Source organism: Pleurodeles waltl, chromosome 11 (genome assembly GCF_031143425.1).
Source record: "Pleurodeles waltl isolate 20211129_DDA chromosome 11, aPleWal1.hap1.20221129, whole genome shotgun sequence".
NCBI lineage: Eukaryota > Metazoa > Chordata > Amphibia > Caudata > Salamandridae > Pleurodeles > Pleurodeles waltl.
The window spans coordinates 908,480,775-908,503,711 of NC_090450.1; the positions used below are offsets into that span (position 1 = coordinate 908,480,775).

Genomic DNA, 22,937 nt, shown 5'->3' on the forward strand with positions numbered 1-22,937 from the left:
TAAAAAAAAAAAAAAAAAAAAAACTTGCATAGAAATAAAGCATTTTAGCCTATTTATGATTATAGCCTGCATTGCTGTTTTACACATGATAATATGTATGTATTTTATATATATATGCTCCGGGGTCCCCGCACAAGGGCGGGAATATTCAATGTTTATGACTTTGATGAGGATACCCCTGGAAGAGAACTAGGATTTACAGGTAAGTAACTAATCCTTATTTACTACACTTACAAAAATCAAATCTTGCTTTTTCTTCCATTTTAAAATCCATCTCACTGCAATATCTGCTTATTTGTATATTACACATACAAAATCGCTTTTTAGAATCCCAGTTATCAAAGCCTTTATGGAGGGACCAAAAAGAATCATACCCCCAAGGACACCACCAGTACCTTCATGGAATCTTAATATTGTACTAACACGACTCATGGGGTCCACCATTTGAACCCATGCATTCTTGTCAAATCCAATTCTTGACTTGGAAAGTAGCATTTCTAATAGCCATCACTTCTCTACGAAGAGTTAGCGAAATACAGGCATTTACTATCCAAGAACCAGATACATAAACATAGTGGTTCTCTGTACAAATCCACAATTTTTACCAAGTCATATCACCGGTTCATCTAAACCAAACTGTGGAACTCCCAATCTTCTTTCCACAACCAGAATCAGTAGCAGAAAGGGCATTGCATATATTAGACATTAAAAGAGCGCTAATGTATTACATTGACCAAACAAAACAATAATTCGTAGCTTTCCAAAAACCTCATGCAGGTAACCCTATATCCAAACAAGGCATTGCCAGATGGATAGTCAAATGTATTCAGACCTGTTACCTTAAAGCTAAAAGAGAACTACCCATTACTCCAAGGGCACATTCCACTAGGAAAAAAGGCGCCACAATGGCTTTTCTTGGTAATATACCAATGACAGTGAATGTATGGGACGTAGACCAGGTGGCTGCCTTACAAATCTCTAAGCATTACTGTGTAGATGTGTTAGCAACACAACAAGCCACAGTAGGACAGGCTGTACTGAGAACATTATTTCAGACCACTTCAACTCCTACAGGCTGACCATCGCTTTTGGGGAGATTACTGCTTTGTAGTCTATGCACAGCATGTGTATCTGCAGCTACACATGCCATTGAACGGAAAATGTCACTTACCCAGTGTACATCTGTTCGTGGCATGTTGCACTGCAGATTCACACGCGCCCTCCCACCTCCCCGGGAGCCTGTAGCCGTTTTAGGTGCATGTAAATTGAAAATATTCCTTTAATACACTATGTACATACATTTCTACTCCATTGCATGGGCACCTCTAGTATCCTTACTTTACCAACTCCTACCTCACCCTTTGCGGGGAAAACCATCTAAGATGGAGTCGACGCCCATGCACAATGGAGCCGAAAGGGAGGAGTGACTCGGTCCCGTGACTCAAAGACTTCTTTGAAGAAAAACAACTTGTAACACTCTGAGCCCAACACTAGATGGCAGGATAATGCACAGCATGTGAATCTGCAGCGCGACATGCCACAAACAGATGTACACTGGGTAAGTGACATTTTCCATACATACATACATACATACATACATACAGGGCTAATACACCATGTGGGGCAATGGAGTTGCTCCCTTTGCAGAGTTAGTTTTGTGACTTGAGAATATGGAGTTATACTAGTATTCCTCATAGGGCATTTATGAGATTAACCGCTCCCTAGGAATGTCAATATATATTGTTTAATCTCTGTTTAAAGATTTCTTTATAAGGATTCTACAGCACTCGGGTTGTCTGTTTCCTTATTCCTCCTTGTACTGTCAAACAAGGTAGCTGTTCCTCACTAACTGTGGTGTACAGTCAACTTTTACCTCTGATATGGTAGTATCAGATTTTCTACTGTTGGTAGATTGGATGCTTTAGAATCCAGAAAGTTTCCCCTTGGGGACTTGGACTTTTCTTGGTTTGCTCTTAAAGGTTTTATGTTAGAAAGCCATCACAGTTAGATGGATTTTCTACACTTTGGTAGTCATTTGTATGGTGTCGACATGTTCTTTTCGTGACTTATGTCAGTTTATATCATTCGTCTTAATTGAGACTTATCTCTTGTATAGAATAATTCATATATTTGACTCTTTAGAAGTTCTGCTGCTTTTATGTTTGCATTCAACACTCCCTTCCTTATGGAAGGGTTTTACCTTCTTCAGGGGTATTTCTTCTTCTCTATGAAGATATTTATATATGGGGTGCATAAGGAGGTCAGATGTTCATACCTCATCTAGATACAACTGTTTTCATTGTTACCTGACTAGTTGTGTAGGTTGGGTTCACACTTTTTTTAGAAGTGTCATAAGATGGAATCTTTTATTTCAGAATTCTGCAAACTTTCATGTTCTTGTCATTGGCAACTTTTTGTTCTAGTTGATCTGTAGAGGAGTCTTATTCATTGAGTCACATTCTCACCTTTTTCACCACACTACCCCAAGGCCCCTTTTTCATGTTTGATTTTTATTTAGTTTAAAATCTCTCATTTAGAATATCTTGTATAGGTTTTAACCTCTCTACCTACTTTTCCTGGGTGGGAGGTGTGTGTGTGGGGGGGGGGGGGGGGTTGTGGGGAGCCAAATGGTGGGGTGGCTTTTTTTGCTTGTTTGTTTTTTAGAGAAATTGTATGTTTTCTATGTCTTAGTGTGTAGGTCTGGTTAGGATTTACCTTTTATATGGTAAAAGGTATTGCTGTTCCTCAATGGCAAGTTATGCTGTGTTCCAACAGGGTTGAACTTGCAGTTTCGGTCTATGTATAAAGACAAATCGATTATGTTCACTAGCTCATTTGGCAATACATTCCAGCGATCATGGGTAAGGTTCCTTACCCATTTTATTCTTTGTCACTATTAGTTTACAGTACTGTAGTCCCTGCCCCAGTACTTTTGGGGTGCTCATCTGTAGGTTCAGATCTCATTAACGGAGTAAGTCTTGTATTCTAGTTGTTAGCCTCTGACACAGATTGGTCATTAACATGAATTTTATTTTTCCCTGATTTGAAATCTGTGGTTCCACCCACGAGTTTAGTCTTAAAATGTTGGGGCTCACCTACATTCTTATGCCTGGTCCTTTTTGAATTGTTGTAGACTTGTTTGGACATATTTTTAATGGTCTTGATCATGGATGGTGCTTTCTCCATGCTCTTAATTTTTGTTTTAAATAACTTTTTTTTGTACTGTGGTCCTTTGCACATTTCTTTTAGTAAGAAGGATGTTTCCTCATACGTATTATGAACATGGCTTTCTCTTGTACTAGACCAATCTTCTGGTTAGAGGGGTTCAATACTGTTTGGTCGCTTCTGACACACACTTAAAATACTAACATGGATTTATTATTTCTCATGTTTTTCATAACTTATGGTTTTATTTACCTGTAGTTCCTTACACAGTCTTTCTCTTGTTCTAGACAGGTTTTGTTATAGTTGGAGACTTTTTTTATTTTTTTTATTTAATTCCCTCCTCTGGGTTACTATGGCTTTGGTGTCCGATTCTAAAGTAAGGAATCTGTGGCTAGGTGTCCCTAAGATGAACGTTGCTTTTTTGTTAACGCATTATCTGGTAGACAGGATCTAGCTGCAGATTCCGTAACGATTACCCCCCCGCCCCCACCCCCCCCCCCCCCCTTCCTGTGACAAGTTCTTTGGCCTCAAGATTTCGTTGTGCCAATCTACACCTTGAATTTAGTGATTTGACAAAGGGGTGTGTCTTGTGCTAGCACACTGTTTCAGTAGGCAGTTTCTTTATGTGGCTCCACCTTTTGAGTACAGAAAATGGTCATCAAGAAACTGATGTGGTTGGGGGGGGGGGGGGGGGGGGGGCGGGTATAGTGACTCTGCTGTCATTTTTGGTGGAAGACAACTTTGCCACGTAATGTCCTCTTCTGAGACAGACTTGCTGTGGGGAAAAGCTTTGCAGATCCAGGCTCGTGCCAAGGGGAAGATTATAAATTAAAGAATTTGCAGCTAGATCCTGTCTCTACCAGATAATGCGTTACAGGAGATAAATAACTTGTTCATCTGTGTGGCTGGTTCCAAGAAAAGAATACATGGAGTTAATCTATTAAAAGATGCAGAATTCACTTTGCTTTTATCAGCTGTATGTCTAGACGCTAGAGCAACTTTCTCATAGTTCTGAGAATTGTATGCTACACTGATGTGAAATTACATGCAAAATTTCAGGCTATAGTTCAGTGGAACTTTTTTTTTTTAAATAGGTAAAAGAAGGTACAATATCAAGTTATGGAAAACCTTTACAGACTGCTTCAACTGTTTGCCAATCGCAGCTATTGTAGATGAGAAGATCTTCTGTTGTCATGGTGGTAAGTGCTCCCTTTTTACTTATTACACTGCAGTCTGCTGCACAATTATAGGTAAAGATTTATATTCCCAACCTTGTCCCCCACCTACATAGCCTCTATACTCCTTTCAATATTGGAGTTGGAAAATACGTTGCCAGACTTCATAGTTGGCGGTCTCACCTTGAAAAATTAACTATGCAGTTTGCTTAGATGTACTACAATACTGCATGTCTGCAGGAGTTGAATTGTTTCAATGGTAGGTGCCTATAAATCAAATGATGGATAGTGTGTATTGATTCATATGCTTGAATCAATACCATTTTGACAAGTTGAGTCTCCTTTTAACTTGACAACACTTTGTACATTCAGAAAGCCTTAAACATGTACTGCTTTAGTACCTGAACAAGACCAGAAATTAAGTCTAAACCTACTTCTTAAAACCTTACCTCTGTGTCCCTAATTCCAATGTTACATCGTTTATTTTGCTAACATGGAAAAAGCTTTTAAGACCTCTGAAGCTTGTTGCAAATTAAACATTTATACATCTTATCCTACCAGAATATTTATTTACTGTCTTTCCCTGGACCATTTGGTCGAACTTTTGTCACGGTTTATCAAAACCCTCCATTATAGTGAGGTAAAGTTACCGAGATGGCTTCAGAAACACAAATGGCTGTTGACTACTACTTCTGCGAACAAGTCTGTCCAGAGCACACCACTGGTGCAAGAGAAAATAACACTAAAGCACCACAAACCATGATTGGCAAAGCAAAAAAGGTCTGGCGTGCACTGCCGGCCCTATAACTTCATGAAATAATTTTTGTCGGGGGTTTTGTAAAATCTTATTGTTACGCTGGTAGGCCCTCACTTTTTTTTTTTTTAACGTCCTTCATAAGGTAGGTTCATACTGTATAAGGTGGATAAGAATTTGGATGAGTCAGTCTAGCTTTTTAGGTATTTACTTCTGTACAAGAGTTTCATGAAGAAAACAACTAATTGGGGGGGGGGGGTTACATATGGTGTTATGAAAGTCAATTACTCCAAAGAATTTACATAGTTCATAGCTTAAAAAAGGAAGATTCTCTAACAACCAAAACATGCATTTAGTAAATAGTCATGTTTTTCACAGGTCTATCACCAGATCTTCAGTCTATGGAACAGATCAGGCGGATTATGCGTCCTACTGATGTTCCCGATCAGGGTCTCCTGTGTGATCTATTGTGGTCTGATCCTGACAAAGATGTGTTGGGATGGGGAGAGAATGACCGGGGAGTTTCCTTCACCTTTGGAGCTGAAGTCGTTGCAAAATTTCTTCATAAACATGACTTGGATCTTATATGTAGAGCACACCAGGTATGTGAAATTCCTCATCCTAGCTTTTCTTTTTTCTTTTGCAATGACCCTGATGCATTCTGTCCTTCCTAATTGGTTTCCTTTTTGTTCTCACATTGTCGGAGCTAAATTCCAGAACACCTCAGAACAATGTGTCTATGTACATTTTTTTTTTTTCTCATACTTTAAGAGTAAAGTGTTTTAAAACTGCCAGCTCTGTGGATAATGACAGAATATAAGTAAATGCGTAGGAAGGCAGCAAGGCAGCAATCTGAGAGGTCCATGCATAAAAGGTGGTTTAGCACCCTAGAATTTGCATTGATATCCATCATGTGTATAAAGCACCCCAAAAAAAGCATGTGGGGAGACTTGGTGGTGGAAAAGTTATCCAAATAGATGATTTTGAAGGAATTCCTAAACTGAGGTAGCTGTTGTGCTTGAACGTGTTGGGAAGGGCGTTCTACTGTTTTTAAATGAGAACACCTAATTCCCCCCCCCCCTGTCTTTCTCTCCCTCAAACCCACAGTGGCCCGGCGCTCTACTCTGTCTAAGTCTTGATCGAGGGTAATGTCTCAACCATTTGCGGAGCCATCACCACTCATCTTCAAAATTTTAGGGTTCAGGTAAGCAGTCTGAGGTCCCATCGCTCTGACTTCACCCCGTCGCTCGGCTGATGGAACGCAGAAATAGCATAGACACCCAAGGCCTGTGTCCTCTGAGCCTGCATCTGGGTCCACGCTTCCCTGAGTTTCCCAGAGCCACCCCCGCCCAACTTAAAGAATTCAATGAGGCCATGGGCCTCCTCTTTGGGCAGACCGACCCAGATATGGCACCTTCGGGCCCAAGGGGTTCAGTTGAGGGGCCTTCGGGTTCTGTGCTGGTGGCTCTGGCCTCCGAGGTCTCTGGATTTCGACCTTTCTGGAGTTACCCCTGCCTAACTTAAAGAATTCTATGAGGCCATGGGCCTCATCTTTGAGCGGACCAACCCAGATACAGCACCTTTGGGGCCCAAGGGGTTTGGTTGAGGGGGCTTCGGGTTCTGCGCTGGCAGCTCCGGCCACCAAGGTCTCATCATTGAGACCTTCCCTGGCGCCGGGCCATTGTCGACGCTCCTGATGTCACTAATGTCGACCTGATCCTTATCCCAGACGACTCAGCGCAGTGTCCAATCTCCTGATGGAGGTGCTTCAGACAGGGCTTTCACATCAGAACCCCTTTTGCCATTCAATGAAGCCCTCACAGATGTCCTTTTGGGTACTTGGTCCAAACCCAACACTGGGGCTCCTGTGGATAGGACTATTGCACAGTGCCATCGGCCAGCTCCGAACAACCTTAAATTCCTGTCCCGATACCCCACGCCTGAGTCTTGTCATTCAGGCTTCCTCTTCTTCAGACCCATTCCGTTCAAAATCAAAATGGCTGGAACAGTTTGGTAAAAAGATGTGTGTGTGTGTGTATAGTCCGCCGTCTGGTGTTGGGATGGAGTGGTACAAGTTGTTTTTCTTCGAAGAAGTCTTTTCGAGTCACGAGACCGAGGGACTCCTCCTACTTTGGTTCCATTGCACATGGTCGTCGACTCCATGTTAGATAGTTTTTTTTTTTTTTCCGCCATCGGGTTCGGACGTGTTCCTTTTCGCTCTGTGTTTCGGGTCGGAAAGTTAGTCGGAATCAACAGAAAATTCGTCGGTATTGTTTCGTTCGGTATCGGGTTCGATTGGAATCGACACCGAATCTTGAAGAGCTCCGGTAGCCCTTCGGGGTAATTTCGATCCCCCGTCGGGGCCTGGTCGGCCCGACCGCGTGCAACATCGAGACTGATGGAACGGACCCCGTTCCGATTCTGTCCTAAATGCCACAGTAAATATCCCTATACAGACCAACATTTGGTCTGTAACTTGTGCCTGTCACCCGAGCACAAAGAAGAAATGTGTGAGGCCTGTCGAGCGTTTCGGTCGAGAAAAACGCTCCGAGACCGAAGAGCCAGAAGGTTGCAGATGGCGTCCACGCCGACAGGACAACAACAGTTCGAGGGAGAAGAAGAAACATTCTCCATCCACGAATCCGATTCCGAAGAATTCGACGTCGAAGAAACCGTGAGTAAGACGTCGAAACAAGCATCACACAGAAAAACAGGCAAAGCCCAGGGGACGCCACTGCTGACAGGCCATGGCTCAACCCATAAAGTAGGTGACCGCCCATCGGCACCGAAAAAAGGCGAGCTGGTGCCGAGATCGTCCGACTCAGGTCGAGGCACGCAGCAATCTCGGGACCGAGATACTGCCGTAGAAAAGGATCGGCACCGAGATAGCGGCACCGAAGCTGCTCGGCACAGGGATAGCGGCACCGAAGATGGTCGACGCCAAGAAGGTACGACAACGAAAAAGAGGAAAATCTCTTCGGAGCCGAAAACAACAGACACTGTTTCGGTGCCAAAACGCCCAGCAACTGAACCGAAAGCCAGTTCCTACTCAGAGGAACAATCACTGTCCTCCCAACTTCAAAAACACAGGTTTGAGGAGGAATTACAAACCGCTGTAGATCACACGCAAAAGCGGATCTTTATACAAAGTGGTACAGGGAAGATCAGCACCCTTCCCCCAATCAGAAGAAAAAGGAAACTAGATTTCCAACAACAAGAAACAACACCACAAGCAAAAGTGGTGAAGAAGGTAACTCCACCACCCTCTCCACCACCGGCAACTCCTATATCACCGGCACAGACTCCGTCACAATCACCAGCTCATACCACCAGGAGCCAAGATGACCAGGACGCATGGGATCTCTGACGCCCCAGTATCGGACAATAGCCCTGAGTCGTACCCCACTAAGCCCTCACCACCTGAGGACAGTACAGCGTATGCTCAGGTGGTAGCTAGGGCAGCAGAGTTTCATAACGTATCGCTACATTCAGAGCCTATCGAGGATGACTTCCTTTTTAACACCCTGTCCTCCACCCATAGCAATTATCAAAGCCTTCCTATGCTCCCTGGAATGCTAAGGCACGCTAAACAAATCTTTAAGGAGCCAGTTATAAGCAGAGCAATAACCCCAAGGGTGGAGAAGAAATACAAGGCACCACCCACAGACTCTGCTTTTATTACATCACAACTGACACCAGATTCAGTTGTCGTAGGAGCAGCTCGTAAAAGAGCCAACTCGCACACATCAGGCGACGCACCACCTCCAGACAAGGAGAGCCGAAAGTTTGATGCAGCCGGGAAAAGGGTTGCAGAACAAGCTGCAAGTCAGTGGCGCATCGCCAACTTGCAGGCACTCCTAGCGCGATATGACAGAAGCCATTGGGAGAAGATGCAGCATCTCATCGAGCACCTCCCCAAAGAATTCCAAAAACGGGCAAAACAAGTGGTTGAAGAGGGACAAAACATATCCAACAACCAAATCCGTTCTTCTATGGATGCAGCAGATAATGCTGCAAGAACTATAACTACTGCTGTAACGATAAGGAGGCACGCATGGCTGCGCACATCCGGCTTCAAACCTGAGATACAACAGGCAGTGCTCAATATGCCGTTCAATGAACAACAATTGTTTGGACCAGAAGTGGACACTGCAATTGAAAAATTAAAGAAAGACACTGACACAGTTAAAGCCATGGGCGCACTCTATTCCCTGCAGGGCAGAGGCACATTTGGCACATTTCGCAAAACTACTTTCAGAGGAGGGTTTCGAGGTCAAGCCAGCACCTCACAAACAACAGTCTACCTACCAGGGACCGTATCAAAGGGGAGGCTTTCGGGGCCAATACATGGGGGGCCAATTCCCAAGAAACCAGGGAAAATTTCAAGGGCCCAAAACCCCTCAAAACGAGCAGTGACTCACAAGTCACTCAACCCCTTCACACAACACCAGTGGGGGGAAGACTAAGCCAGTTCTACAAATCTTGGGAGGAGATAACAGACACTTGGGTCTTAGCAATTATCCAACATGGTTATTGCATAGAATTTCTCCAACTCCCTCCAAACGTCCCACCGAAAAAACACGATGTCCAAACAGCATATAGACCTTCTAGGACTAGAAGTTCAAGCATTACTGCAAAAAGACGCAATAGAATTAGTACCATAAACACAAAAGAACACAGGAGTTTACTCACTGTACTTTCTAATACCGAAAAAGGACAAAAGTCTGAGACCAATATTGGATCTCAGAACACTAAACATCTACATCAAATCAGACCACTTTCACATGGTCACGTTACAAGACGTAATACCACTACTGAAACAGCAAGACTACATGACAACGTTAGATCTAAAAGACGCGTATTTCCATATACCGATACATCCCTCGCACAGGAAATACCTAAGGTTCGTATTCGAAGGAATACATTACCAATTCAAAGTGTTGCCATTCGGAATAACGACAGCACCAAGAGTCTTTACAAAATGTCTAGCAGTAGTAGCTGCACATATCAGGAGGCAGCAAATACACGTGTTCCCGTACCTAGACGATTGGTTAATCAAAACCAACTTGCTAACAAAGTGTTTACACCACACAGATTATGTTATACAAACCCTTTTCAAACTGGGTTTCTCCATCAACTATGCAAAGTCACACCTTGTGCCGTGTCAAACACAGCAATACTTAGGAGCGACAATCAACACCACAAAAGGGATAGCCACTCCAAGTCCACAAAGGGTTCAAAATTTTCACAAGGTGATACAAGCTATGTATCCAACACAAAAGATACACGCAAAGATGGTCTTAAAACTCCTAGACATGATATCCTCATGCATAGCCATTGTCCCAAACGCAAGATTGCACATGCGGCCCTTACAACAGTGCCTAGCATCACAATGGTCACATGCACAGGGTCAACTTCTAGATCTGGTGTTGATAGACCGCCAAACATACATCTCGCTTCTATGGTGGAACAGTACAAATTTAAACAAAGGGCGGCCTTTCCAAGACCCAGTGCCACAATACGTGATAACAGATGCTTCCATGACAGGGTGGGGAGCACACCTCAATCAACACAGCATCCAAGGACAATGGGACGTACATCAAAGAAAGTTTCATATAAATCACCTAGAATTGTTAGCAGTATTTCTAGCGTTGAAAGCATTCAACCAATTATAACCCACAAATACATTCTTGTCAAAACAGGCAACATGACGACAATGTATTATTTAAACAAACGGGGGGAACACACTCGACACAGTTGTGTCTCCTCACACAAAAAATATGGCATTGGGCAATTCACAACCACATTCGCCTAATAGCACAGTTTATTCCAGGGATCCAGAACCAGCTAGCAGACGATCTCTCTCGGGATCACCAACAGGTCCACGAATGGGAAATTCACCCCCAAATCCTGAACACTTACTTCCAAATTTGGGCAACACCTCAAATAGATCTATTTGCAACAAAAGAAAGCAAAATGCCAAAACTTCGCATCCAGGTACCCACACTGGCAATCCCAAGGCAATGCTCTATGGATGAATTGGTCAGGGATATTTGCGTACGCTTTCCCCCCTCTCCCTCTCCTTCCATATCTGGTAAACAGATTGAGTCAAAACAAACTCAAACTCATACTGATAGCACCAACATGGGCAAGACAACCTTGGTATACCACACTACTAGACCTGTCAGTAGTACCTCATGTCAAACTACCCAACAGGCCAGATCTGTTAACACAACACAAACAACAGATCAGGCATCCAAACCCTGCATCGCTGAATCTAGCAATTTGGCTCCTGAAATCTTAGAATTTGGACACTTGAACCTCACACAAGAATGTATGGAGGTCATAAAACAAGCTAGAAGGCCATCCACTAGACACTGCTATGCAAGTAAATGGAAAAGATTTGTTTGTTACTGCCATAATAATTAAGTCCAACCATTGCATGCATCTCCAAAAGATGTAGTAGCATATTTACTACATCTACAAAAAGCAAATCTAGCTTTTAATTCCATAAAAATACATCTCGCAGCAATATCTGCTTACCTGCAGATTACTCGTTCAACTTCCCTATTTAGAATACCGGTCATTAAAGCGTTTATGGAGGGCCTAAAGAGAATAATACCACCAAGGACACCACCTGTTCCTTCATGGAACCTCAACGTTGTCTTGACAAGGCTCATGGGTCCACCTTTCGAACCCATGCATTCTTGTGAAATGCAATACTTAACGTGGAAAGTTGCATTTCTCATTGCCATTACATCTCTAAGAAGAGTGAGTGAAATTCAGGCATTTACTATACAAGAACCATTTATTCAAATACACAAAAATAAGGTCGTTCTAAGAACCAACCCAAAATTCTTACCCAAGGTCATCTCACCGTTCCACTTAAATCAAACAGTAGAATTGCCAGTGTTCTTTCCACAGCCAGACTCAATAGCTGAAAGAGCACTACATACATTAGACATCAAAAGAGCACTAATGTACTACATTGACAGAACAAAACTAATTAGGAAAACAAAACCACTATTTATTGCATTTCAAAAACCTCATACAGGAAATCCAATATCAAAACAAGGTATAGCTAGATGGATAGTTAGGTGCATCCAAACCTGCTATCTTAAAGCAAAGAGACAGCTGCCTATTACACCAAAGGCACACTCAACCAGAAAGAAAGGTGCTACCATGGCCTTTCTAGGAAATATTCCAATGAACGAAATATGTAAGGCAGCCACATGGTCTACGCCTCACACATTTACTAAGCACTACTGTGTAGATGTGTTATCTGCACAACAAGCCACAGTAGGTCAAGCTGTACTAAGAACTTTATTTCAAACTACTTCCACTCCTACAGGCTGAACCACCGCTTTTTGGGGAGATAACTGCTTACTAGTCCATGCACAGCATGTGTATCTGCAGCTACACATGCCACCGAACGGAAAATGTCACTTACCCAGTGTACATCTGTTCGTGGCATTAGTCGCTGCAGATTCACATGCGCCCACCCGCCTCCCCGGAAGCCTGTAGCCGTTTGGAAGTAATCTTCAACATTTGTAAATATATGTTCGATGGCATCTGTCGCTGTAGATACACATGTTGTGCATAGCCCGCCATCTGGTGTTGGGTCGGAGTGTTACAAGTTGTTTTTCTTCGAAGAAGTCTTTCGAGTCACGGGACCGAGGGACTCCTCCTCTTTGTCTCCATTGCGCATGGGCGTCGACTCCCATCTTCGATTGTTTTCTTTCCGCCTTCGGGTTCGGACGTGTTCCTTTCGCTCCGGGTTTCGGAACGGAAAGTTGGCTCAAAATCGGAAAATGACGTCGGTATTGCGTTCGGGATCGGGTTAGATATCATCGACATCGAATCCAAACGATTACATCTCCGTTGCCCTTCGGGGTAGTTTTCGATCCCCCGTCGGGGCCTGGTCGGCCCGACCGCGTGTGACATCGACGCTGATGGAACGGACCCCGTTCCGATTCGGTCCTAAATGCCACAACAAATACCCATATACAGACCAACATTCGGTCTGTAACCTGTGCCTGTCGCCCGAGCACAGGGAAGAAACTTGCGAGGCCTGTCGTGCGTTCTGGTCCCGAAAAACGCTCCGTGACCGACGAGCCAGAAGACTGCAAATGGCGTCCACGCCGACAGGACACCGAGAATTCGAGGAACAAGAAGAAATAGAAGCCTTCTCGATCCATGAATCGGACTCGGACGAATTCGACCATGAAACAGTGAGTAAAACGTCGAAGATAGCACATAAGAAAACTGACAAAGCCCAGGGGACACCACTGCCATCAGGCCATGGCTCAACCCATAAAATCGGTGACCGACCATCGGCACCGAAGAAGGCCGAAATAGTGCAGAGATCGTCCGACTCGGGTCGAGACACAAGCACCCAGCCATCTCGGGACCGAGATAGTGCTGCCGGCAAAGATCGACGCTGAGATAGCGGAGCCGAAGCTGCTCGACGCAGAGACAGCGGCACCGAGGAAGATCGACGCCGAGAGGGTTCGACTCCGAAAAAGAAGTCACCTCGGAGCCGAAAAAGACCGTGGACATAGTTTCGGTGCCAAAACGGCCCGCAACAGAGCCAACTACCTGTTCCTATTCAGAGGAACAATCACTGTCCTCTCAAATGCAAAAGCATAGATTCGAGGAGGAATTACAATCCACCGAGGTGGACCACACTCAAAAACGGATTTTTATACAGAGTGGGACAGGGAAAATAAGCACCCTTCCCCCTATTAGGAGGAAGAGGAGACTTGAATTCCAACAAGAACAAGCACCACAAACCAAACTGGTGAAGAAGGTAACTCCGCCACCCTCTCCTCCACCTGTAGCTCACTTTTCACCGGCACAGACTCCGTCACATTCACCGGCTCACACCACCTTAAGCCAAGGTGACCAGGACCAAGATGCTTGGGACTTATACGACGCCCCAGTGTCGGACAACAGTCCAGAGGCGTATCCTACAAAGCCCTCACCACCAGAAGACAGCACAGCATATTCACAAGTGGTGGCTAGAGCAGCGGAGTTCCATAACGTGTCTCTACACTCGGAGCCTGTCGAGGATGACTTCCTCTTCAACACCCTCTCTTCCACACATAGCACCTACCAAAGCCTGCCTATGCTCCCAGGAATGCTAAGGCACGCAAAGGACATATTCAAAGAGCCTGTCAAGAGTAGGGCAATAACACTGAGGGTGGAAAAGAAATATAAAGCACCTCCCACGGACCCAGCTTTCATCACCTCACAACTGCCACCAGATTCGGTTGTGGTAGGGGCAGCTCGCAAGAGAGCAAACTCACACATCGGGCGATGCACCACCCCCGGATAAGGAGAGCCGCAAGTTCGATGCAGCCGGTAAACGGGTCTCGGCACAGGCTGCAAACCAGTGGCGCATCGCTAACTCTCAAGCGCTCCTAGCGCGATATGACAGAGCCCACTGGGACAAGATGCAACACCTCATTGAGCATCTACCCACAGACCTACAAAAGAGGGCGAAACAAGTGGTTGAGGAGGGCCAAAACATCTCCAATAACCAGATACGCTCCGCCATGGACGCAGCGGACACAGCAGCAAGAACAATTAACACGGCAGTAACCATACGAAGGCACGCATGGCTACGAACATCTGGTTTTAAACCAGATACAGCAGGCGGTGCTCAATATGCCATTTAATGAGCAACAATTGTTCGGACCTGAAGTGTACACAGCAATTGAGAAGCTAAAAAAGGACACTGACACTGCAAAAGCCATGGGCGCGCTCTACTCCCCGCAGAGCAGAGGCACTTTCAACACCTTCCGCAAGACAACCTTTAGAGGGGGGTTTCGGGGTCAAGCCACACAAGCCAGTACCTCACATTAAACACCGTCCACCTACCAGGGACAGTACCAAAGGGGAGGCTTTCGGGGCCAATACAGAGGAGGACAATTCCCTAGAGGCAGGGGAAAACTTACAAGCCCCAAAACACCTACAACCAAACAGTGACTCACACGTCACTCATCCCCTCCACACAACACCAGTGGGGGGAAGAATAAGTCCGTATTACCAAGCGTGGGAGAAAATAACACACTTGGGTCTTAGCAATTATCCAACATGGTTATTGCATAGAATTTCTACAAATCCCTCCAAACATACCACCATTACCACAGAATATATCAAAACAACATTCGGACCTCCTAGAAATAGAAGTTCAAGCATTACTGCAAAAGAACGCAATAGAACTGGTACCAGATACACCAACAAATACAGGGGTTTACTCGCTGTACTTTCTAATACCAAAGAAGGACAAAACACTGAGACCAATCCTAGACCTCAGAACACTAAACGCATACATCAAATCAGAACACTTTCACATGGTCACGCTACAGGAAGTGTTACCATTGCTAAAGCAACAAGATTACATGACAACCTTAGATCTCAAAGACGCGTATTTCCACAAACCAATACATCCGTCGCACAGAAAATACCGAAGGTTCGTATTCAAAGGAATACATTACCAATTCAAAGTATTGCCGTTCGGTTTAACAACTGCACCAACAGTCTTCACAAAATGCCTAGCAGTAGTGGCTGCACACATCAGAAGGCAGCAAATACACGTATTCCCGTATCTAGACGACTGGCTAATCAAGACCGACTCACTGACAAGGTGCTCACACCACACAGATCAGGTCATACAAACCCTCTACAAACTCGGTTTCACCATCAACTATGCGAAATCACACATTCTGCCGTGCAAAGTACAACAATACCTAGGAGCGACAATAGACACAACGAGGGGAATAGCCACTCCAAGTCCACAAAGGGTTAATTTCCAAAAGATTATACAACGCATGTATCCAACACAAAGAATACAGGCGAAGATGATATTACAACTCCTAGGCATGATGTCCTCATGCATAGCCATTGTCCCAAACGCAAGGTTGCACATGCGGCCCTTACAACAGTGCCTAGCGTCCCAATGGTCACAAGCACAGGGTCAGCTTCTAGATCTGGTGTTGATAGACCGCTCAACATACCTCTCGCTTCTATGGTGGAACAATATAAATTTAAACAAAGGGCGGCCTTTTCAAGACCCAGTGCCACAATACGTGATAACAGATGCTTCCATGACAGGGTGGGGAGCACACCTCAATCAACACAGCATACAAGAACAATGGGACGTACATCAAAGAAAGCTGCATATAAATCACCTCGAACTACTAGCAGTTTTCCAAGCATTAAAAGCATTTCAACCAATCATAACTCACAAATACATTCTTGTCAAAACGGACAACATGACGACAATGTATTATCTAAACAAACAGGGGGGGGACACACTCGACACAGCTGTGCCTTCTGGCACAAAAAAATATGGCAATGGGCAATTCACAACCACATTCGCCTAATAGCACAGTTTATTCCAGGGATCCAGAATCAACTTGCAGACAATCTCTCTCGATCACCAACCGGTCCACGAATGGGAAATTCACCCCCAAATTCTAAACACTTACTTCAAACGTTGGGGAACACCTCAAATAGATTTATTTGCAACAAAGGAGAAAGCAAAATGCCAAAACTTCGCATCCAGATACCCACACAGGCAGTCTCAAGGCAATGCCCTATGGATGAACTGATCAGGGATATTTGCGTACGCTTTTCCCCCCTCTCCCTCTCCTTCCATAGCTAGTAAACAAATAGAGTCAAAACAAACTCAAACTCATACTGATAGCACCAACATGGGCAAGGCAACCATGGTACACAACACTGCTAGACCTATCAGTAGTACCCCACGTCAAGTTGCCCAACAGCCCAGATCTGTTAACACAACACAAACAGATCAGGCATCCAAACCCAGCATCGCTAAATCTAGCAATCTGGCTCCTGAAAACCTAGAATTCGGACACTTAAATCTCACACAAGAATGTATGGAAGTCATAAAGCAAGCTAGAAGACCATCCACTAGACACTGCTATGCAAGCAAATGGAAAAGGTTTGTTTGCTACTGCCATCATAATCAAATTCAACCATTACACGCATCTCCAAAGGATGTAGTGGGTTACTTACTTCACGTACAAAAATCGAACCTGGCCTTCTCTTCCATTAAGATACACCTCGCAGCAATATCTGCATACCTGCAGATTACCCATTCAACTTCACTATTTAGGATACCTGTCATTAAAGCATTTATGGAAGGCCTCAAAAGAATTATACCACCAAGGACACCACCTGTTCCTTCATGGAACCTCAACATCGTCTTAACAAGACTCATGGGTCCACCCTTTGAACCTATGCACTCTTGCGAAATACAATTCCTAACCTGGAAATTTGCATTTCTCATCGCCATCACATCTCTAAGAGTAAGTGAAATTCAGGCGTTTACAATACAAGAACCTTTTATCCAACTACACAAAAATAAAGTAGTCCTAAGGACCAATCCTAAATTTTTGCCAAAGGTTATTTCACCGTTCCACCTAAATCAAACGGTAGAGCTACCAGTGTTCTTCCCACAGCCAGATTCCATAGCTGAAAGGGCACTACATACATTAGACGTCAAAAGAGCACTAATGTACTACATCGACAGAACTAAAAACATCAGAAAAACTAAACAACTGTTTATTGCATTTCAAAAACCTCACGCAGGAAACCCAATATCGAAACAAGGTATAGCCAGATGGATAGTTAAGTGCATCCAAATCTGCTACCTTAAAGCAAAAAGACAACTGCCCATTACACCAAGGGCACACTCAACCAGAAAGAAAGGCGCTACCATGGCCTTCCTAGGGAATATTCCAATGCACGAAATATGTAAGGCAGCCACATGGTCTACGCCTCACACATTTACCAAGCACTACTGTGTAGACGTGCTATCAGCACAACAAGCCACAGTAGGTCAAGCCGTACTAAGAACCTTATTTCAGACTACTTCCACTCCTACAGGCTGAGCCACCGCTTTTGGGGAGATAACTGCTTACTAGTCTATGCACAACATGTGTATCTACAGCGACAGATGCCATCAAACTGAAAATGTCACTTACCCAGTGTACATCTGTTCGTGGCATCAGTCGCTGAAGATTCACATGTGCCCACCCACCTCCCCGGGAGCCTGTAGCCGTTTGGAAGTTAGCTTCAACTTTGTACATTTGTAAATATATTAAATCTTAAATAGGTACATACTTATTCACTCCATTGCATGGGCACTATTACTAACAAACAACTCCTACCTCACCCTCTGCGGGGAAAACAATCGAAGATGGAGTCGACGCCCATGCGCAGTGGAGACAGAGGAGGAGTCCCTCGGTCCCGTGACTCGAAAGACTTTTTTGAAGAAAAACAACTTGTAACACTCTGACCCAACACCAGATGGCGGGCTATGCACAACATGTGAATCTTCAGCGACTGATGCCACGAACAGATGTACACTGGGTAAGTGACATTTTCATACTTAACATTCATTTTGTACATACTTAGTCATTCCATTGCATGGGCACTATTACTAACATACACAACTCCAACCTCACCCTCTGCGGGGAAAACAATCTAACATGGAGTCGACGCCCATGCGCAATGGAACCAAAGTAGGAGGAGTCCCTCGGTCTTGTGACTCAAAGACTTCTTTGAAGAAAAACAACTTGTAACACTCCGACCCAACACCAGACGGCGGACTATGCACAGCATGTGAATCTGCAGCGACTAATGCCACGAACAGATGTACACTGGGTAAGTGACATTTTCCTTTCTTGCAGGATGAGTCTTTAGGAATGTCTGGAAAACATGGACCCAGTGCTTCCTCTTCCTCAAGTCATCCTTTCCCCAATGACTCTTGAAGGCTTAGATCTAAAAGATCTGTGTGAGTTCAGAGTGCCTAATGTTCTGAAATCAGTTTGGCATGGTTAATCATTCAAAATTTATGTTGACCCCAGTCCATCTGTTACCTGGGGGCAGTGTTGGATACTGGGCTGTAAATAGTATACATTGAAGAAGAGACTGTTGTGGCCTTTCGGTGTGCCTGAAGTGTCTAATCTTACCAAAAGAAAGTCTCTGGTCACTACATCGTAGATGTTCTCCTCTGGGGCCCATTACTACTTGCATTTCTTTTTGTACCATCTCATATTTCACTTGAGATACAAGCAACAGGTCCTAGTTAATCAATGGATGACTACTAGGAAAGGAAACTAGATTGAATACAGAGACAGTCATTCCCATTGTTGTGCAAGGTGAAAAACCGGGAGAGGTCTCTTTGAAGATATTCAATCAGTAGTCACCATCAATCTTTAAAGGGGTGACAAACTCGTACAGGTTGAAGGGTCAAGGTTTCTTAAATAGCTGTCGAGCACAATTGAGCAGTCCTTGTGGCCTTCCATTCTTTTCTTCCAGCAATAAAGGCAAAGCCCTCTTTCGTGTACGTATGGACAAAACACCAATGCACTAAATCATTAAGTTGGCAGTACAAGATCCTGACTATGTTCCTTTAAAGCACGGCCACTGCAGAGGCAGGTTCACTCAGCAATGCCTGTAAAAATCATGGATCTGTCTTCTGCTGTAACTTTTTGAAGCTGAATACAAATGGCCAGTCTTCTCTGTATTAACATTGGGAATTAAGGAATACTTTCTGATCAGCTGGTCCGAAGTTTCTGTACAAGGATTATCCTTAAAGCACTAGCGGGGCAATGCCAGTGGTGGTTTACCAGTCCTCTTAACCTGTTAGAACAGCCATCCAGGAGGCTTCAACTCGACTAGATTTCCTCAAGTTCAGGGGGCGTCTCCTGCACCCCAGCTTAACATTCTTGAAATTGGTATCATTGCTCCTAAACTCATAGGGTTATCTAACCCTCTTCAGTATTGTATGGACGTTTTAAGGGAATGCTAATGCCCTTCAAGTGGATGAGTCTGCATCTTGGACCTGGAGAGCAGAAAGTGTTGAAGCAATGCTTCCATGCTTCATTTGGCCAGAACTGGCTTCTAGCACTGTGCTACAAAAGTGAAACTTGTTGATACTACAGCTGAGCTTGAAGGAAATGTCTTTCAAAAACCTTTCTTCAAAGCCCCTGTAATTGATGATTTTCCAGAAGGCATTAGTGTTTCTTCCAGATAGGTGACCTTTACCATCTTTGGAACTCAATGTGGCCTTTGCAACCAAAGGAGTTCCCTTGTGAACACTTACATAAGTCCTTCTTACAATGTGCTCCATGGGGTCCTTTGTAGCAAGGACACATGCTTGCAGGGTAAGCAAGATCAAAACCCTTCGTATAAGGAACTTTGTAGTTTTTCATAAAAGTAAAGTGGTCATGGAGGCATATTACAGTTTTCTAACTAAAGTCTGTGAATTTTTAATGTTAATCTGACTTTCACCCACATTTCTTTCATTATCCAACTTTGCTAGCTGAAAGATCATTATGCAAACCATTTGCAAGGAGGGTTCTCTGCATGATTTGCTTCTCACCGACTGCCTTAAACTTAGAATTACTAGAATAATTCATGTTGCATGTGGGTCCCCCACCCGATGTTTCTTCACAGCTATTTATATTTTAGTAGACGTGAAAATGTATTTAATAGACCAATAAATGTTACTTGGTTTATAAAATAAAGCAGCATTCACAACTATTTTCTGGTAATTATTTTTAAATTACCTAAATTACACCATCTAGCTGAAGTGTAACTGATGTAACCTTGTCTAAGTTGCTAAGGACACCATTGTCTCTAGGGTTCAGGATCACTGTTCTTCGCTAGGGCAGACCCACAGTGTCTCCTTTACCAGCAAAGATTCACAGAATAACTATTCCAGCCTTTTGCATTCTTCAGACACCTACTTACTTTGGATAGTTCGCCAAAACCAGTCATGGTAAAAGCACATCATGTCTCCAAAACAGCGGTCACCTTAATGCATTTTACAAACCCCAGAAATTCACAGATGAAATGACAAATAGGGTCTTCATGACTACGTCTATAGGTTCATATTCGTCAATACCACTTCTCCATGAACCTCTTCCCTACATACTTTGCTGGTTGATGACCACCTCATATTTTATATCTTGATCAGAGGAGTTGCAGCATAACAATTTGTCATTACACAAACTTTGCAACCTAGCATTTCTTCAGACCAACACAGCATCTGGCACAAGGCTTGACAGAACTGGTAGAAATAATTTTCACGAGCAACCATCTGAGTGGTTACCCAGAGACTCTTTCAAAAGGAGTCAACCCTATAGTCTTAACAACACGAGTAAAAGCTGGTCATGTCCTTCTTTTAGAATGACGTGCTTCTGCACCAAAAACTTTGATGCCCCAAGACAATGAAAGTAAAGGAATTGATGTTGCTGGTTGCAAAGTGAGTTCTGCTGCGGTCTCCTTTACAGAGGTAGCAATTCCGCCTTGCTTGAAAGGTAGGATACTGTCTCAAAGCAATCAATCTCGAGATACATAGTAAATGCTACTTAGTAAACGTACCTTCAACATAGAGAGTTGACCTGCCACAGAGAGCATAATGGGAATACTGGAGGCCCTTAAAGCTACAATGTCAGTTTAGTCATCTTGGCTGCAGCCTACAGGTTTAAGTTGTACTTTGTTTTTCTGTATTGATACTCCTAATTACAGCTTCCTCACATTAGTATGTTCACCAAGTGCAAGACTGGATTTTTTTTTTTCTTTTCCCCAGTACTCCCTCTCACCAGAAGGTGGCTTAGTGACTCCATTGACTCCTAACTGCCCCAAAACTGAGTTGAGCTGCGTGTAAGAACCATCCATCTGGGCTGACATGACTATCTGCCTTCTGATGCAGATTTGGAGCACCTCTCCTAAATTTTTTATTAATTTTTCAGTGTGCTAGGAAACAATGTTGCATTCAAGTGGGGCTGTGATTGCAGGAAGCACGTGATTGACCTGCATGGGGTCTTTTGTACCTGGCCTTGGCATATAGCCAGGTTGTGTGATAAATGTGCAGTCATGGACTTGTAGGGGAGTCGAGACTGGGAGGCAAGTCTTGCCATTCACAAGTAGTTTTGTCTTTGTGTAGATCCTGCTCTATGTCACATGTCTGCCTTTGGTCCTGGTCAGACTGTTCCACTTCTTTCTTCCAGTAAGTCCAAACACAAGTATAAAGAGAAGTTGAACTCAATCCCATCACTGCACTGACTCCAGGGCGATGGTACAAGGTCATCAAGATCTAAACCACACTCTGTAACTGATCACTTGACAGATTCCTCAGTTTGTCTCAACACACCCAGAGTTTTGGGGCATTCTACCCTGCAGAAGATTAAGGACTTCAAGGAGACCACATTGCAAAAATTAGTGTGGTAAGGCCTCCTCTGGCATGCTTCCAGCTCCGTGGACCTTCAAGGCCTTCCACTTGGGTTACCACCAGTGAGTGCCTTGACAGGGTTGTCTATCCATTTGGTACTAGTTGTTGGGCCCATACCAAATTGATAGACTTCCACAGTAGCCCAAAATCCACACTGGTTCTTGGTACCCTGATACTCATGTCTTTCGCAACCTGAGTGCAGCTGATGCCGTGGTATGAAATTATGAAAAGCATAACTAGTTGCAAAAAAGTCTGACTATTTTGCCTCTACCATGTCTGCAGTATAGCAAAGGCTCTTATCTTTCTGCTTTGGGTTCCTATTCTGTGTGCAAGGTGGGGGAGCTTAACTATGGTGTCTCCCCCTGAGAAGGAGCTTTACTCTCCAAATAGTGGCCTTTCTTTGACGATCCCCCATTGAAGTGTTTGACAAATTCTGCACCATGGGCTAGCAACTTCTGCGCCTCTAATCTTCCATTTAATGTCTGCCCAGATACTTTGTTGAAACCATGTTCCTGCCCACGTATCGTAAACCAGTGCCTGGTGATACTCCTTTCCTCACTAAGCG

General features: G+C 44.0%; 1 protein-coding gene across 1 annotated transcript in view; it reads left to right on the forward strand.

Annotated features, from left to right (window-relative positions):
• PPP1CC (protein phosphatase 1 catalytic subunit gamma) overlaps window positions 1-22,937 on the forward strand; it is a 147,653-nt gene that overhangs the window by 65,388 nt on the left and 59,328 nt on the right. Inside the window, exons 4-5 of the mRNA XM_069214857.1 lie at window positions 4,260-4,364; window positions 5,473-5,696. Coding sequence (XP_069070958.1) covers window positions 4,260-4,364; window positions 5,473-5,696 — 329 coding nt within the window. The remainder of the gene's footprint in view (window positions 1-4,259; window positions 4,365-5,472; window positions 5,697-22,937) is intronic.